The sequence below is a fragment of the Mastigoproctus giganteus genome, chromosome 12, assembly GCF_048544385.1.
Source record: "Mastigoproctus giganteus isolate SK-2022 chromosome 12, ASM4854438v1, whole genome shotgun sequence".
Lineage (NCBI taxonomy): Eukaryota > Metazoa > Arthropoda > Arachnida > Uropygi > Thelyphonidae > Mastigoproctus > Mastigoproctus giganteus.
In genome coordinates, this window is record NC_143586.1 from 15868437 (window position 1) to 15888478 (window position 20042).

The 20042-nt window shown below is 35.4% G+C and overlaps 1 protein-coding gene across 1 annotated transcript in view; it reads right to left on the reverse strand.

Moving 5' to 3' along the window:
- The window catches only part of sdk (sidekick cell adhesion molecule), a 341294-nt gene that overhangs the window by 221530 nt on the left and 99722 nt on the right, over positions 1–20042 (reverse strand). Inside the window, exons 11-12 of the mRNA XM_090386436.1 lie at positions 14124–14309; positions 7608–7678 (exon numbers count right to left, since the gene is read on the reverse strand). Coding sequence (XP_090242562.1) covers positions 7608–7678; positions 14124–14309 — 257 coding nt within the window. The remainder of the gene's footprint in view (positions 1–7607; positions 7679–14123; positions 14310–20042) is intronic.

Here is a 20042-nt window from a genome sequence, read left to right on the forward strand (position 1 = left end):
AATAAAAACTTTTATTTTCATATATTTTAACTCAAATTAAAATTAAGAGTTAAAATATATAATTTAACTCATGAAATACCCCCCCACCCCGCCACACTTTTTTTGGTGGCTGTTTGTAAAATATAAAACCACATTTAAAAATAAGAAAAACAAATTCTTTTATTTGCATATACAGGAGGTCTCCAGTATCCGAGTATTCATCATCCGAGTCCCCACAGTTACGAGGATTTGAAAATTAAAGCTTGTTCTCTTGCTAAAATTGACCAAGAACTTGAATATTTTTTTTGAGAACAATCTTCTTCATGATTGTGCAAAAAAAAAAATTTAAGCATGAAGTTAAAGACATAACTAAATGCTACGACAATTTTATCTGAAAAAATACAAAAAAAAAAAACTCTGGATTCATTCTTTATTCGTACAACTGAAAAATAGCGCAACTTCAATAAACTTTACTTAACCTTACATTGTGTAACATTTTTTAATAAAAAATGTCTAATAAAATAATTTTCTCATTTTTCAGTTCCTTCATCCATTTTTTAAACATTACTATATAATATCGGTGTAGATACACCATATCTACTCATCCTTCACGAGTTGCCCATGTATTGCACTACCTCAAATAACAAATGCTTCACTTGCAATACCAGGGTACCTGCCCACTCACCGATGAAAAACCAACATGCTTTGAAACGGTGCCGTCTGGGTGGTGTGTGCCTACCAAGAATAGGTAACATAGTCTTCTCTATTTAAGAGAAGACTATTGTTGACCTCTATTAGTGAAGTGTTCCTTATTTGAGGTAGTGCAATATGTGGGCAACTTGTTGTGTAGGATGACCACAATATGAGATACAGATGAAATGATGCTTTTCACACTACTATCATAGTTTTTCTTTAAGAGTTGTCTATGGTGTATCTACACCGATTTATATAGATATAGAATCTTAAACTCTTAAAATATTATGCCTTGTTGCATTTAGTTTTATTTAAATAATAAACATTAAGAAAATTGGTCCCCATTTTAAGTGGAATTTTCTGGAATCAATTATCCTCGGATACTGAGGATCCCCTGTATTTTAACTCAAATTAAAATTAAGAGTTAAATTAAACTTAACTCTTCATTTTAATGATAAGTTTAATTTAACTTTGATGAGAGTTAAATTAAACTTATAATTTAACTCTTGTCAAACACCCCCGCCCCTCCTTTTTTGGCACTATAAAACCACTCTTTGCCTTGCAGTAAATGTTTCTCCATGCTGGATTAAAAACACTAGGCAAAACTGGTGTACCTAAGGGACTAACATGTAGTGTTAGAGTTTCTCAACTTCATAATGCATTTAGTTACCTTAAACGATATAGTGTTTTACACTACACCTCCTTCAAAGTGGTGTACCTATTATTATTTTCAATGGCTCACATCCATGTAATCTATTTTGTCTATATAAGTGTATATTCACAGGAAGCTATGCATGTTGTGCAGGGTGAAAAATCTAGAATAACTCATGGTAAGGTAGCTGATCTCTCATGCCTAAGATCAGCTTTAATATAAAAATCATTGCAAAAATCGAGTATTGTAGCACTGAGACCATTTCAACCACAAAGGGGTGTAAGAAGACTGCCTTGTTTAAGGGAGATTGTTTTGAATATTGTTAAGGATTTGAGAAAGATGACCTCACCTCACACTCCTAAACCTACATGTAGTTGTCTATCAAATGCACAGTATGTAGTTCAAAAGAAATAAAGCATACAAAAAAAAAAATTGAAGAAAAAAATTTGAAAAAAAATAATAATAATAAAATAATAATAAATACAAAAACTGAAAAAATTGAAGGGGAGACAGTTGAAGCATAACAGCATGTTGAGAATTGAAGCAGTACAAAATTAGCAAACTTAAAAGTTTGGCAATATCCAGTGTTGGTCACCTCTTGACTTTAAAGGAATTCCCTGGAATACTGTTTGGAAAGGCTTAGGTGTAAGTTTGTATAAATTTCCACATCAGATGAAACAACTCTATAAGTTTGGATATAGGACTAAACATACATTAGGATTGTGCTGGTTATCAACTGTCCTGTAGATGAATGAAAATCACTTAAATTGCTCTGTAGTAAACAAGGATTGGGCTAGGATTTTCAGCAATACAGTGAGACTTTCTAGCCAACCACTATTATCAGACCTTTCTTCATTGTAAAGATTATCAAAAGACTATTTGGAAATATGCATAATTAATAGAGACCATTATCCTGAGCAATTTACTGAAAATAATGAATATGCTTCTCTTGATAATATAGCATTCATTCAAGATTATGTCATTGAAGCAATGTGAAAGCCTTTCTATGGGCTATATATTTGGTATAGAGCACATCTTTAATCAACATTTCTGCATCCTTAACCTGAGAGATCTCTTAAATTCTCCCCCTCCCCACAAGGACTTTTAATTATGGAACCATAGTATTATTATTGACAAAATGAGGTATGGCTTAAATGGCGTCAGCAAAAAAAAAAAAAAAATCACTTCATTTGATAATCCCTTCACGCCTGCTAGCAAAGTTCCTGTAGAACTCTCACAGAACTTTCATGAGCTATTCTAGCAGCTTGGCTACTAGTCACAATTACATCTAAGTCTCTTATAATTATCAGGTCTATAAATATTTCCCAACTTCTCTAGTACAGGCAATCAATCATGACACATCAGCATTTAAACTGAAAATTGAATGCAATTATAAAAGCAGATAACACAATTCTTTAACTAGGGTCTACTAGATAATGAGGAAAGATACACAGAGATTGTTAACCGTACTAACTTTTTGTTGACTATAAAGTATTATTTTTTTAGTAAATACTGCATTTTCATTCTCTTTTTGCTCTTTCATAGCCACCTATTGGCCATTTTTGAACTTTTTTTTGTCTTGGAAAAAAAACTCCCAGGTGTACTAATATATAAACAGCCATTTCCATTCCATTGTTAGGCCTTCAGTTTTTGACTTTTTTTATCCTGTAAAAATTGAACTCAAATATGATCAAAATGATTTTACATTTCAAAGTATTAAATCCTGTGAAAGTATGTTAAATATATGATTGTCGTATGTGCACAAAACAATAATTAAAAAAGTACTCCAGAAATGCTATACTGTAGATGTTAAATGAATAAAACTGTAATTAAAATCCAATGCAAAACAAAATGAAAATATGAGAGAATGACGTTGAAATTTCATGGAAGCCAAGCTGACCAGCATGGCTTTCGGCAGTGAATGGCAGCAGATTGAGAATGAGAAAAACACTAGGACGAAAACAAAACATAATCCCAATACTATCAACAGTTATGCATAATTGTGCCTGTTTGACTTTTTGTAACATAGTCAAAAACATTTGACTGCTTATAACTTGACACTGAAGAAAACTTAAAAAAAAAAAAAAAAAACCTGCAAATATCATCTACTTAAGATTTATTCAGCAACTTTTTTACTTCGTTATCAAATATTATTTCATCCCATAGTAGTGTTTTGCTGCCTATCACATTTAGTGACATTCAGATACCAGACAAGCACCAGTTTAGGAATCTTCATAAGTAATAATTTATAAATAATTATGCTCTTTCCATTATCCTTCTTCTATTGCCATTTTTCTCCATCTTTATCATACCATTATGATGGGGATAATGGCAAGACACAATATTCCAACGGTACATCTTTAAAAGAGGTTTTTGCAACTGCCCACTAGATAGTCTGCTGAACAAAACAGGAGGCATCCAGATAGTGCATAATTCTGCTAACCATGTGTGGAGAAAAGTTGAGTAGTATGTATGTGAGGTGTGGAGGGGGGGGGAAATGGAAGTAATGCCAAATGCACAGAGATCTTACTTTGTAGACAACTAAAAAATTTTATTGATTCACACATCCCTGTTCACATCAATATTCACAGTAAGAAAACAAAGTTAACTGAAAAAAGAACTAAACCTACCTAGAAACTTTCATCAGCTTTAGCATTATGATGCAAGAAAGCAAATTTAAGCTGTCAAACTTCCACAACAACAGGTGGATGTTTGCTCCAGCAACCAACCACCTACTGGCTAAAGGAAAATTTCTGCACATCTATTCTACAACTGACTTTCCTCAATTTGAATTTATTCTCCCTCAGGCACAAAATCTGAGCATGAAGAAGAATCCCATCAGCAATTAGCTTGCTCAAACCATTCAAGGTCGTATACACCTCAATCAGATCCCCTCACAGGTGCCTAGTTTCCAGACGCTGCAATTTGCAGAACTTAAGCCTTTCTTGATAAGAGAAATTCTTTGCCCCACTCACCAATCTCATTGTCCTCCTCTGTACTCGTTCCAGCAGCTCTATATCTTTCCTAAAATGAGGCCACCAGACCTGTAATGAAGTATTCAAGGTGTGGTCCGACCATTGCCTTATACAAGGGGATAATCACCTCCTTATCCCTGCTAGCAAAATTATTGTATATCATTGACAAGATCCCATGAGCTACTCTTGCAGCTCATCTGCACTGCTCAGAAAACTTCACATCTGACTGCACAATTACCCTTGGATATTTTTCATTCTCCACTATCCTGAGTGTAGTACTACACAGTTGGTACGTTACTCTGGGGTTACTGCTGCCCATATGCAGTACTTTGCATTTGGACCTTCCTAAATCCAAGGATGCTCTCGTAATTATGGCTAAAGGTTTGCTTACGTCTTTTGTTGCCTCCCTTAACATAATTGATAGATCCCATCCACCCCAGGTGCCTTTCTTATGTTTAACATCAACAATTTCTTTTCCACTTTTCCTTAGTTATTAAATCTCTCAGCTAAAAAATTAAAAAATCCGTACCAAACATACGAAATAAAAAGAAAATATTAAAACCAAGAATTACAAAAGCATTAATGCTTTACTCTAAAACAGTTACATCTGTAGGAGCATAGATGCAGTAGAGGTAGAACCTGTTTTACGACAGCGTTAGGTTCCAGCAAAACAGGGTCGTAAAATGAAAAGTTGTAAAACAAGACCAAATTAAAATGTAATTGAATGATAGGTTCCAAAATTTTCCCAAGTATGTAATAATATTTCTGTTCTTTATAAATTAAATATTTTAAACATTCAATGCACATGTTTTATTTATAATTATACATAAAACAATTAATAAAATAAAATTTTAACTTACTTTGTCTCTTGTGGAGTCATTGCTTGAGTACATATTTACTTCACTGATATTTTATGTGACAATTGTAATGGGGTGACATTAATGGGAGGTTCCTGGTTGAGGGTCATCGTGTTCTGAGGGTTCCTTTCTGTTCTTTGTCAAGAACTGTAGTACTGACGTCTGGCATGACTTCCTACTTCTTTCTTCCAAGATGTTATAGAAAGGCTTCAACATCATGTTGACACCTCTTTGGATGCCATGGATCCTGATTCCCAATCAGGATCATTATCATAAAGTTCATCAAATGCACTACGAATTTTGGCAAGAGCACTCTGAATATGTTTTGTTTTTAATGTTCTGATTGGCTCCAACTCTTCCACTCCTCTGGTGTGTCAGCCTCATGTTGTTGAAGTTGCACAGTCAGTTACTCCAATTTCTCCCTGGAAAGTGGCTCACCATGACTCTTTAGCAACTGGTCAACATTGTCTGGATCAATGTTGTCAATGCCAACATCCATAGCCATGCAAGAAACATCTTTAGCCACTTCCGAAACTGGCTCAAACCTTACAAAATCAATCACTGCTTCAGGCCACAATTTACATCAGACGCCATTCATGCAGGACTGTGCCACTTCCTCCCAGGCAGAATTAATGTTTGTGATGACACTCAGGATGTTATACGACTTCCAGAAGTCCCTCAGTTATAGCAGACTGCACAGCCTCAACAATCCCTTTGCAAGTCGTATGCAAATAATATGCCTTAAAGATCACAATTACACCCTGGTCCATCGGTTGCAAAAGTGAAGTTGTATTGGGAGGCAAATACACAATCTCAACTCCAAATGATCATTTGGATTTCTTGGAGGTTGGCTAGGCGTCCTGGGGCATTGTGCAACACCAATAGGACTTTGGGAGGCAAGTCATTTGCTGCACAAAACTGAGCAAGCTCTGGACAAAAGTATGAGGTGTACCATTCGCTAAAAATTGCCTGAGTCACCCACACTTTTTCGTTAGAGTGCCAAAACACACAAAGTTGTGTCTTCACCATGCCTTTCATTACACGAGGCTTCTCTGAATGGTACACCAACATCAGTTTGAGTTTAAATGTTCCTGATGCATTGCCACCCAGAAGCAATGTCAACTGATCTTTTGCAACTTTGAAACCAGGGGAAGACCTCTCCTCACAGGCGATGTACGTCCAACTTGGCAATTTTTTTCAAATACAGCCCGTTTCATCCACATTAAAAACTAAATCAGGGTGGTAGTTGCCTTCGTCTATTAAGCATTTAAATATACTTTAAATTCAAAAATTTGAAAGGACACTTTTCTGCCACTGCAACATCAGCAGCCTCACCAGACACTTTCCACATTGTGAATTTTAGAATGGTTTTTAAACAGATGAAACCACCCTTTGCTGGTCGTAAATGTTTCAGTGTTACCAGACTCCTAGCGTATTTCATCAAATAATGACTTTGCCTTGTCCAGAATTACCACCTGTGTAACAGAAACATTATTTTGGTTCATATTGTTGACACACTTGTTATCCCTGTGTATGTGCGCTTTATTTTATCAACATTGTTCATAATCGTTATACAGTAGAAGGCACTAAAACTCAATGCTTTACACACATCTGACTAATGCTCACCAGACACCATGTGGTGAATCACATCCATTTTCTCCTTAATTGTTAATGTTTTACGCTCTTTTTGCACACCCCCCCCCAGCACAGACACTGTCCTATGCTTAGAGCTCATGGTTACACAAAAATTATTATTATTAATGAGAAATAGCACTATAATAACACTGTGTAACCCATTAACAATTGAGGGAAAATTCGCAACGAAACCAACACGGCACACTGAACGTAAACAACTCTTGGCATCGCTACCATTCCATCCACAATGCACCATGAGAAACAAAAGAAATGCATAGTGTGTGTTTGGACTCATGCATTGCTGCGATTTGCTACTGAGTTGCGATTTTTTTTTGTTATTTTCAATTTTTTTTTAGGTAATATTTTGAAATAGTTGTTAATGTGAAAAGTCATAAAATGGATCATCGTAAAACGGGACCTACCTGTACTTTCTTTCATGCAGTAATAACATCAAGAATGAATCAGGATGTTACATAATTGTTTCCTCTGCACTTGCATAAATTGTAAGGGAAAAAAAAGCAATAACATAAACCAAAGCACTGATTACAATAAATGTTGTTTTTCTATGTATTAGTATACATCTGATCAAGACTTTATGAAAATGATAAATTATTTGAATGATAACGTTATTCATTATCACAATAAGCAACGTGCACTGTATTTCTATTAACATTCATCTACTTTCTTTGCTTTAAGGTTTGCCCATTTTATTATAAAAACTACACAAAATTATTTAACAAAAATATGGATGTCAATTTTCAGATCAGTGACACTATAAATATGTCCTAAGTACAAAATAAGAGAGTAATATATTACCTGCCACTGCAGCATCACAGATGTTGATGAACGTGCACCCCCTACAACCCCTTGAGGTGGACCTCCTGGAGCTAAATGACAGGTAAAAACAATTAAAAGATAGTAATGACTGAAATCAATTATATCTAGAAGTCAGCATTTCAGTCTGATATTAATATAGTCATCAAAACAAGATGTAAATACTTTTATGATTAACATAACAATGTTTCACCATTGTGTCCTTTTAATATTATGCCACTATAATTTTTTTCTTTTTTATGCATATTATGCTGCTTATACATTTTGGTGCCTTCAATTTATTACTGGATGAAATTTATACCTCTTGATAACTATGGGTGTAATCAATAACAAGAACTATTAAACTTTATTATTTTACTGTCTTTAAGTTGCATATCATTTTAGAAATTTTATTTAAAAACCTTGTTCGGTCATTTCTCCACTGAAGCCCCGAAAGAGTAATGTCCATATGGATGAATGCATTAATAATGATAATATTAGTATTAACATTAGTTTTAGTTTTTAGCATTAAAAAAAAAAACATGTTTTTGTTTATACTCCAGCACAACCACCAGTTCAGCGGAGTTCCAAAAAAAATCATTAATACTAACGTTAATTGTATTTAGTAGTCACAGGCTTGAACCCCGGTCCACTCAAAGGGCATGTGCTACTGCACTCACGCTCCAGACCATTCGACTATGTCAGGCCTTTATTAGATTAAGTAAAGACCTGACGCCTTAACTCTGTGCTTCTAAGCACACATCGTTAGTCAGTGGCATACAGGGTTAATACACCTGTAATGCAGCTAATCTCACATAATTCCACAATGTGTATTAATCTAAATAAAAATTACACACACAGGTGTTCAAAGAAAGTGCATTACCCCTTAAAACTGTAATTGTCGTCCGAAAAACGTAAGTAAGTATATTCGGATGACAATTACAATTTTCAGTACAGATTGCATCAGATAAGATCAACAAGCATAGGTGATGATGTAATATTGCATCAGCTGTTACTTTCAGCTATATAAGCACGCTCTGCAAGAGTTGCAGTCATTCCTTGCTTGTGTCAGGATGGTGAGTTACATGCAGTTGATGCCATAAAGAAAGAGTGCTATTGTTGCTCTACGTGAGAAAGGATGTTCTTCCTGTCATACTGCTTATAGAGTGTCTTGTAATCAGTTGACAGTGGGTAGATTTCTTTCCGAACTCGAGAATACTGGTTCTGCTGATAGGAAAAAAGGAACCAGATGCAAACGAGTCTCTATGCCAAAACAGGACCGTGTTTTGAAGCGCTTATGCCTTAGAAACCATAAAGCTTCTTCGTCTGAGCTGAAAAGAGAATGGGAAGAACATACAGGAGTGGTAGCAAGTGCAGTAAAAATCAGAAGATGGCTCTTCAAAAATGGACTTGTAGCCTGTCATCCTCAGGAGAAGCCCTCCTCACACAAAAAATGACAAAGGCCCGATTAATTTGGTGTAAGGAGCATGTCAAATGGACCCCTGAGCAGTGGAAGTCAGTTATTTTCTCGAATGAGATGAAATTCAACCTGCATGGCTCTGATGGGAGACAAACGATTCGCCATAGATGTGGTGAAGAATACCATCCAGACTGTGTGGTGTCTACAATGAAATTCCCTACCAGTCAAATGATATGGGAGTGCATTTCATATCACGGAGTAGGTCACCTGCAGTTTATAAAAGGTTCCGTAAATGCCAATGGATACCTGGCTATATTGGAAGGCAAACTGCTGCCAACCATTAGAGACCATTTGAACCTGCCAAGTAACTGCATCTTTCAGGACGACTCTGCTCCTTGTCATCGGGCAAAAAGTGTAAGTAGGCGCTTCTGTAGTTACTTAAGCTTCATTTCTGCATTAGAGGTTCGACAGTAATGTGTTTACATTTGTTACAGGTGAAAAAATGGTTGGAAGAACGGTCCATTACAACTCTTAGCTCGCCAGAAAACAGCACGGACCTGAATCCTAGAGAACTGTTGGCATCGTTTGGAATCTGCAGTTGCCAGAAAGAAACCAAAGATACGTTGTGAATTTCAGGAAGCCACCATAATTCATGTTTGGAACCACTTACTATCAGTTGATTATCTTCAGAAATTGATCTTGTCAATGTCTTGATGGTGTGCTGCTGTCATCAGGGCCAGGGGCAGTTCAACTAAATATTTGTTTATTTCAACTTATAACGCCACTTCTTGTTGCTTATTTAAGACTTTGCAAAATATCTGTTTATACATATTCCAGGAATTTTATGATTTCTGGTCGATTTTTTTTTTTTTTTTTATATATATATATGCAAGGTGGAATTAATAGGTCTGATATAATATAAATCTGCAGCCATTGCCAATCCACTGCAGGATGGAGGCCTCCTCAGCAGGTCATGTTGAGGGAATGGACCATAATCTGCCATGCTAGTCCAGTACAGGTTGACAAATCAACCATATTTAGCAGTCAGTGGCTTGAGCTTTTTTTTTTTTTTTTTTTTTTGGGTAGTTGTTGGCGCATCGACTTCTGTGGCCATAATGCACCTCCCAAGGTTTTTGCAGTACTTTGATCCAAGCCCGAGGCGGGATTCGAACCCGCGACCTCTGGGTTGCCAGGCAGTTTACCCACCTGGCTAGCCCAGTCGGAGTGGCTTGAACTCCAGTGCAACCAAACAGCATGTGCTATTGTACCCCTGCTCTTGACCACTCAGATACGGAGACTTGACACACACACACACACACACACACACACACACACACACACACACACACACACACACACACAAATATTAATATATACATATTTCTGCACTGTGTTTGCTGAGTTAATGATGAATTTACATCTGCCAACTAGAATCTGTGTGGTATGAGTTAGTTCAAAGCAATAACATAATGAGAGTAGGAGTAATATACAGACTGAAAGATTGTGAAGAGTATGACAAGAGTATTTACGTGCAGATGGTGATTTGATTTTTTTTTTTTTTTTTTTTTTGATTTGGTAGTTGTTGGCGCATCGGCTTCTATGGCCATATTGCACCTCCCAAGGTTTTTGCAGTACTTTGATCCAAGCCCGAGGCGGGAATCGAACCCGCGACCTTTGGGTTGCCGGGCAGGTACTTTACCCACTCGGCTAGCCCGGTCGGCTGTGCAGATGGAATGGGAATGAAGAAAGTGCATTTTTAATGAAAAGTTGTAGCCTAATTTATGGTATGATGACAGAAGGTTTCTCACAAGCTGTTTATAGTTATCTGCTTTGTTGTTTTCCAGAAAGTTTGTTGCTACAAGTTTGAAAGCATCCTAGGCTGCTTTCTCATCACCATGGAGGATCTGGCCAAAGTGTTCATTCTTGAGAAGGTCCTGTATCTGTGTACCAATGAAAACACCTTCCTTTATTTTGGCCTCATTAAGTCTTGAAAATTTTTCTTTGAGGTATTTGCAAGCTGATCCATGGCCTTAAAAAATTTTTTCATAAGTCCCAATTTTATGTATTTTATATAACAGGATTTTTCTCGGCTAAATTAGCGGTCTGTAATGGACATTTTTTTTTTTATCTCCAGATCAAGTGATTGCCTTGAAGGCAAGTCTTTTCTTGTGTAATGAGAGGACTATGCTCTACTATCTCATTTGCAAAGAAAATAGCAAAATTTTGTGTTTCCCTGCTGCATTCTAATAAGGTGGTAATAACTTTTTGGTCATCACAAATCTGCCATCGGTACTGCTTGTAGTTGATGGATTCAATAAGAAGCTTTATGTTATCGTATGATTCTTTCATATGAACTGCATGGCCTATTGGAATTGATGGGTACTACATTGCCAATTATGTGGTAGCACTGCTTTTAAACTCAATTCAGAAGAATTTATGGTATGATGACAGGTTTCTCACCAGCTGTTTATAGTTATCTGCTTTGTTGTTTCTCTAGTCTTGAGGGTTGTAGTCAATATTAAGTGAGTCAATTAAACCATTAATTTTGGTGCAGGCAAGGTTATTTTCCATTTTAAAAAACTGGGTTAAATCCTCTTGGCAGCATCAGTATACAGACACTAACATTATCTTGAAGGAGATTATACTGTTGCAGTCTTGAGCCTTAAAGTTCTGCCTTATTTTTTGGTAGATCTCTGATAAGCTCATTCAATTCATTTTGTGTAATTCACTGTTGAATTATTTGGTAAATCAAGGTCTCTGATAAGCTCATTTAATTCATTTTGTGCAATTCTGTGTAGCTCTGCAGAGGGGAAACTGGAAATAAAGTCGGATCTGTTGATGTGGAGGGTTCAAGTGATTTGACTCGGCCGCACCTGACCTTCATCAGATTCCAAAACATATTCAGCTAACTGATACCCCACGAGAAGTCCTTTTCTGTGAGGTACCGATCGAATAGCAGATGGTATATTGGGGTAGCTTAAGGTCCACTTTTTTTTCTTGGAAATCCCCTGCTGAAGAGGTGTTACTATACAAAAATAATAGTCGAAAATATAACCTGAAAGCTCTCTTCATACTGTAGACAAGGCGAAAGGCATTGAGCAGCTGTTTGTTGTTTGGTTTTTAGGAGCATTAGCAACTAAGGCCATATTGCTGCGGGGATATGCGGTGGTCATTCCCTGACCTTTCCACATTCTCTGTATTTGGTGGTCACAGGCTCGAACCCTGGTCTAATCAAGAAGCGTGTGCTACGCACTGCTGCTCCTGCCCACCTGGCTACGGCATTGAGCAGCCTTTGTGATTTAACTAGTTACGGAGATTAGAAGTACAAGCAAATATGAGGTGCCCAGCATTTGTCTTGGTCCCCAACCTTGCAGCAAAAATAACAGCTGTATGCTTTTTTAAATTATTCAAGTAATGCAAATGTAGGCTCTCATTCAAACGAGGGCAGTTAGGTTAATTAATGACTCATTGCGTACAAAGTCTCTCCACTCTGTCTCACAGACTTAGTGTTTCTGCTGTATGCCTTTTCAATAGATATTTCCATAGACAGTTCTGCTGAAATGGCATCTGTAATTCCCCCACTCTCTTCCAAACTAATCTTAACATGAGCTACAAGCAGTTAGCATCTATTTACTGTACAACTACCAACTCATAGAACCAACATTTTCTCTTCATCATTCACTCCTTTTTTTTTTTCTGGAACAATTTTTCTTTACATATATTTCCTGAACATTACAATATAGAGCAGAAATTCAAATCTAATGTCAAGTATCTTCTGATTTCTCAGTCTTCAACCCATGTGGAGTACTGCATACTACTAGTTCACGTAAAAACTCCAAATATGAATGTCTTTCATATTTGGAGTTTACATTAAAAAAGAAAAGAAAAATTAAATCAATTATTAAAATTATGTCAGGCATGACACCTGAGAGATTTCTTTCAAAAATAGCACTTCCCATTGTCTTTTGATTAATAATTCAAAAGCTGAAATTATTTCTAGCTTCCTAAATATAGTCAAAGCAATAGTTCTTGAATTTTTCCAAGGTTTTAATGGAGTAATTAACATGAGCACTTTATTGTTTTCACATAGTAAGGATATGGAAAAGAAACATGTATTCATTCAAAGAGGATTCTATTCTACAGAAAGCAAGATAAGAAGGTATCACATGTCATGTCATGTTCTGTGAAGTGCAAGAAATCTGAAATAAACTTTTGAAAAAGTATGAAATTTGAGTTTGGAATAGTATCTCGAATGTATATATATATATATATATATATATATATATTTTTTTTTTTTTTTTTTTTTAATTTTTTAGAAATATTTTGTACATATAATAATCAAAAATGTATACACATGTGTATGTTTAAAATTTCATGTGCTTAGCAGTCTTTTCAAGTGGAAAGTAGATCAGAATAACATATTTCAGTCTATGTTGTTTGCCTGATTAAATTTATTTATTATTTTTTTTAATTTTCAGAAATAACAAGTGATAACAAAATATAAAAATAGTAAAAAAAACACTACATCTTATAAAAATTTATTTCTTTGATTTCTTTTTATTTAAAGTTTTTCATAAAAAATGCCACTTGTCAAGTGCTATGCCACCATTTTTGTTAGAGTTGTGCACCACCACAACCAGTTTAAACATGTTTTATGTGATTTTATTCTGCTTCAGAATACAACCTGCTGTAAAATAACTTACAAAATTTTCTGATCATAATTACAATAATACAGTCTTAGACTTAATATGTTACAGAAAATCGTCATCATCTTGACTGTATATACTATTAACCCTAAATCCAGAAAAAGTGAATTTGCATTATATCCTAATTGTATTAGGGGATTTTTCTAACTGTTCAAATACCATCTCAGTAAGTATTTTACCGTTGATAAAGAACTTAGCAGTTAGGAGTTCATAATCAAAATTTCTCAGATGATGCAGAAAGTATAAAAACAATTTATACAAAAACTTCATTTTTATATGAATAGAATGGTATTTGTATAAAAATGTGATTCACAAGAGGGCAAAAATCATTCTTTAACAAACAGCCAATAAGTGGTTTAAACTGGATTATAACTAAATATAAGATGTACTTACGTTCAGGTGGCAGAGTTACAACCGATGTAGAAGGACTAGGATTTCCTTCCCCAACTCCATTTACAGCACTTACACGAAACTCATAACTTGAAGCAGGTTTTAAACTGGTAAGGATGATATGCCGAAAAGTGCCAGAAATATTGGAACGTATAGTTATCCATGGTAGTAAATATTCAATTTGGCCCTCTGAAAATTGGATAAGAATAAGTTGTAAAATATGTAGAGAAAACCCACTAACACAATTTTAGAAAAAAATATTAATATACCCACAAAATCAACATTACTGTTGGTAAAGTGCAACAGAGACTATACATTTTTACTTTATGTTCCATTGTTTTTATAACTTACAACTAAATAAAAAAAGAAAGGTCCTCAGAAGTGTAGTCTAGTGTGGAGTTTTAAGTAGCATGATATTAAATACTGTTTAAATTCATTTTCACCTTTGCACTGGTGCTCTTCTGCTTTTCATTCAACAGCATTCATTGCAATTTGGTTTGGTTAAACTTCACAGCATTCATTACTTGTGAACTTTGCAACAACCAGCATTAAGTTTCCAGTATTATTACTGTAGATTAAAATTTTGTTATTCTCAACCCCCAAGCTTCAACAACTGAAACATCACCAACAACAGTCCTGTTGACTTCACCTGCTTTAATATTCAAAAATGTTATTGACTGGGTAAGTGAATAACTTCAATAATATGTATAAGCTTAACATTTATGTTAATTTTCAGTATTTGGCTTCTTATTTGTTATCCACACAGTCACAGTTGTACTTCAAGCATGAGTTACAAGACAAACTTCTGGTTGTACCTTAATTCAATAAAATATCTATCTATACATGTATAATATATATTAAGTTTTAAAGCATATTTAATTCTCTACATCAATACCTAGCAACAACAATAAATCCAATTTTTTACAAAGGAAGACACTTTTCTGTATACTACATGCACAGAACTTTTACTTCATGATTATTAAAGGCTGCTTTACTTGCAACAACAATATTAAATCCTAATTTTTTTTGTGATGAGAAGTGCTAAGTATTATCCTAATCATACAGCATTTGTTTGTCTGGTCTCCAGGTTTACCCAAAAAGTGGTCATTGTTCCGGCAGTCACTGTCTAGCGAATAACCATTTGTCAGTATTCTATCCATTGTTTACCCAATAATATTATTTACTGACATTGCCACAAGAGTCACTGGTATGGCTTAGCTTCCTCCACTGTTTCGGTTAGATTAACACTAATATGTGCAAAACTGTTAGGCTGTATGAATAAAAACATATTTAATAGATATGTTGCAGTTTAATAGAATTGCCATTATTTCTCAGCTTTTGATCAACATAACACGGGAACAAATTAATATTCTTCCTTTCTCTCATTTATAAACCTGAAATCTGTAATTCACTATGGCTGCAGTTTGATATCTTTGTTTTTTGTGCTGCTCATGTGGAAAAGTATTAATGGTTTCACTGAAATATTTTATTCCAAGAGGGGATTGTTCATTATTATGTTAACAAATTGATAGATGCTACACTATTATATCTCGTGGTAGATTAAGTAATTTATTATCGAAATGATAAAATTTTAAAGGAATTGAATTATCTCAGTGCCAAGCACTTAGGGTGAGTAGCAGTTTAGAAGAAAAGTAACTTTGAGAGCAAAAGAGAAAAACCCAGTTATTTTAAATATAGAGGAAGCAACATTTGTGACGTGCTTATTATGCCAAGAGATTAGAAATCAGGGTAATCTCTGATAGATTAACCTCTATTGTTATTTGTTTGGTTTTTCAAGGAGCATTAGCAACTAAGGCCGTATTGCTCCGGGAATATGCGGTGGTCATTCCCTGACCTTTCCGCATCCTCAGTATTTGGTGGTGACAGGCTCGAACCCAGGTCTAATCAAGAAGCATGTGCTACGCACTGCTGCTGCTGCTGCTCCTTCCTACCTGGCTACAGAGGCGCCGATTAACCTCTAATCATACGTGATCTTGTCTAGAAATCTTACTGTCATCAAAGATAAGCATAAGAACATAAGAATCCTTTTTGCAAGATAAGACAGGACTGATTTTTAGAAGGATTGGAATTAATTAAGTTATCTTTGCCTTACTGGATAATTACCTAAATATCAGCATTTAAGGAATAGGTAGTGGATATTCAAGAAGTTGTATTCTGCTGTAGGTAGCTGAAGAGAGCAGATGTATTTCGATTTGGCTCTTGAAGGAGATTAACTGAAGGAGGATTAACAACAGGTATCTGGTAGATTAAATTTTTTTGAAAATTTTTTAAATTTAATTTCTGTAATTTTTAAAGCATAGTTCAGTAATTTTGTGAAATTAATTTCTACAATATTTTGTGAATTTAATCCTTAACATTTCTAAAGTATTTCTGCTAAGTTAAACTCTTTCTGCTAACTTCGGTTGTTTACATTTAACTTCACCAGTGGATAAAATTTCGTTAACAGTTTAATTTCTGTAATACTTTGTTAATTTAAATTCTATAATACTTTGTTAATTTAAATTCTATAATACTTTGTTAATTTAAATTCTGTAATATATTGTAACTTTAAATTTTGTAATTTTCTTAAGTTCAAATATTACCATAAATTATGGCTGTTACAAAACCTGCTTTCAATACAAAGTCCAAGGACATCATTACTCAGATCGCCTGGGGCATTTCCACTGCAACTCATGAGCTCATTACTTGTATGGCTAGCTTGTGGCAGGTATTCAAAGGTTGGCCTTGTACACAAACCAAGTTTAACTGATGACTCTTATTTTTGCACTCAACATAAATAGTGTACTGATGTCAAATTAAAACTTGGTGCATTTTTAGAAGAATTTGAATCACTGAAGAAATGGGTGCTTGCCCTAGAAACAAATGTAACTGGAAACTCGTTGGGTACTCAAGTGTTTCGTGACCCACCAAGTGATGCATCCCCAATTTGAGTGCCAGAACAGCACAGTCAAGAGCATACTGCTTTGGCTGAAGGAGATTTAGTTTTATTGGAAGATTCTATTGTCAGGGAAATGGATAACATTTTTTGCAATAAAGATAAGTGGAGCAGAACCAGAGTGTGGTTTGCCAGGAGCAAACACACTCTGGTTCACAACAACTGATGACATTACCAACAGATTGTCAGGTTTTAAGAAGAGTAAAGAGAGCATTTATATTCATGTAGGGACTAATGATATTAAATGAACATGACCTGCCATTTTGTTGGATAAATATAAGACCATGCCAAAAAATGCCATGAGCTAGTTCAGAATGTGTATATGTCTGTAATTCTATCCAGACCCAATAGAAGGGATTACATGCTGAAAGAATTGTGGATTAAACCTGTGGATTAACTCTAGATTTGAGGAAGTCTGCAAGATTAGGAGGGGAAAATTTTTATTAGTGTGGCCTGCATTTGTAGGTGAAAAGAATTATTTATTTTTTAGAGACGGTTCATTTAAGCAAATGTGGTTCAAGAGTTTTTGCCAGAATCACTGAAGATACCCTGAGGGTTCGAGGAAACTGCTAGTCGAGGGCTAGGAGGATAATACGGACATGCATTTATCTGATGATATGAGCCAGAGTTGATGGCATAAACCCAATAATTTTGAGGGAGGCAACAAGAGAGCATATTAAACCATTCAGGTTAATTATGAGGCTATCTTTGGGTAGGCTTGGAAGCAGCTTTTGAATTGGAGAAGTGCCAATATATAAAGATGGTTCTAAGGGTGAAGTCGATAACTACAGACCGGTTAGTTTCACTACTTCAGTGGTAGAGAAAATCTTAGAGGCAATGATTAAGAGTGCAATGCAGTGACAGTTAGGCAGAAATGGAAAAAGTTAGATAGAAATTCTATACAAATAGAATAGATAGATATTCCCAACAAAATCATATTGTATGATTTTGTTGGGAAAATCATGTTTAGGAAGCCTGTATATGATTAAAGTAACTCATTCAGTGCATTTGAAAAAAAAAACATACGAAAACTTTAAGAAATTGTTGACAAATATTAAGCATGAAGAAAGCTGTAGGTTTTCTTCATGCTGACTTTAAAGTGATAGGCATGTTACTGGGATAACAATCTGGCTACACAAAAATGCATTGCTTTTTTGTGTGAGTGGGGTTGGTTGGGCAAGGAGTAAGCACTGGGATGTAAAGGTCTGACCAAAGAGGGGCAGTTTGTTGCTTGGATCAAAGAACATAATTCATAAATCAATGGCAGACTCCAAAACTGTCTTACTTCTACCCTTGCTTATCAAACTGGGTTTGATGAAAAATTTATTTTCATCAAACCCAGTTTGATGAAAAATTGCAAAAACAGGAAGTCCCTGTTTCAACTACCTTTTGTACTAAATTCCCATCAATCACACAAGAAAAGCTAAAACAAGGTATTTTTGTTAGACCTCAAATTTGCAAACTGGTGAGAGACAGAGATTTTGAGGGAACTATGAATAAAAGAGAAAAACAGGCATGAATTAGCTTCAGGTCTGTTGCTGAGAACTTCATAGAGAACAACAAGGATCTAGACTACAAGAATATAGTTGAAAAATGTTGGCAAACTTCAAAAAGCTGGGTTGCAACATCATGTCAAGGTACATTTTTTCACTTCCACACTGACTACTTCCCAGAAAATCTAGGAAGTATTAGCAAAAAACAGCATGAGTTTTTTGTCTTTGTTTTGTTTTGATTTTCTATATCTTTAATGTCACCAGGACATTAAAGATATAGAAAATCAAGTAGTGGAGTCTCATGGGAGATGAAATGTCAACATGATGGCTGACTATTGTTGGATGCTGAAGAGGGACTGTAAAGTAGAAGAATCTGTAAGAAAATCAAACGAAAATGTGACCCAACCCATCGTAGATCAGTGTTTAAAACAAGGTGAGTGTTTAGTGGATTTTTTACCAGGCTGCCCTTTTTAATAGTGTTTTAAACATATATTTAAATATAAGTCTGGTAAAAGTAGCATTTTATTACAATTTCAGTGCACGTATTGTAAAAATATTTTAAAAATCAAATTTTCTTTCATGATTTTTTAAATCTTATGTGATGGAAATGAATGGAACTCATTTTTGAAATCAGCATTAAAAAATGATTCAGAAACATCCTTTTCTGAGAAAACATCAGTGAATTTTTTTCAAAATGCAAAGCAGAGTTAGCAGTGATCAAAGGAACTGGGGAAAGCCACACAAACAGTCCCCAAACCATAACACCACCATGTTCAGCAGTATTTGGAGAAAGCAACACTGTGCCACGGCCCGGTGTTGCTTTCTCCAAGAAACAACATGAGTTTTTTGTCTTTGTTTTGTTTTGATTTTCTATATCTTTAATGTTACCAGGACATTAAAGATATAGAAAATCAAGTAGAGGAGTCTCATGGGAGATGAAATGTCAACATGATGGCTGACTATTGTTACAATTATAACAATAGTTACAATTGTAACTATTGTTACAATTATATAAATACAATTATACCCATCAGCATGATAAAGTTGGAAATGAGATTCATCAGACTAGGCAACAGATTTCCACATGTTGGTGCTCCAGCATTGTTACTGACACGCCCATGCAAGGCATGGTTTCTCGTATCTTGCAGTGAGCATGGGTACCCACGATGGTCATCAACTACCATAGTCTATATGAGCTAATGTCCCGTGCATAGTCCTTGATATTCCTACATTGTACTGGGTGGTTAGATTTTTTTTTTTTTTGATTTGATAGTTGTTGGCGCATCGGCTTCTGTGGCCATATTGCACCTCCCAAGGTTTTTGCAGTACTTTGATCCAAGCCTGAGGCGGGAATCGAACCCGCGACCTTTGGGTTGCCGGGCAGGTACTTTACCCACTCGGCTAGCCCAGTCGGCTCTGGGTGGTTAGCTGAGCCGCTGTGCTGTGTTACAAGACGAGATACAATGTTCACCC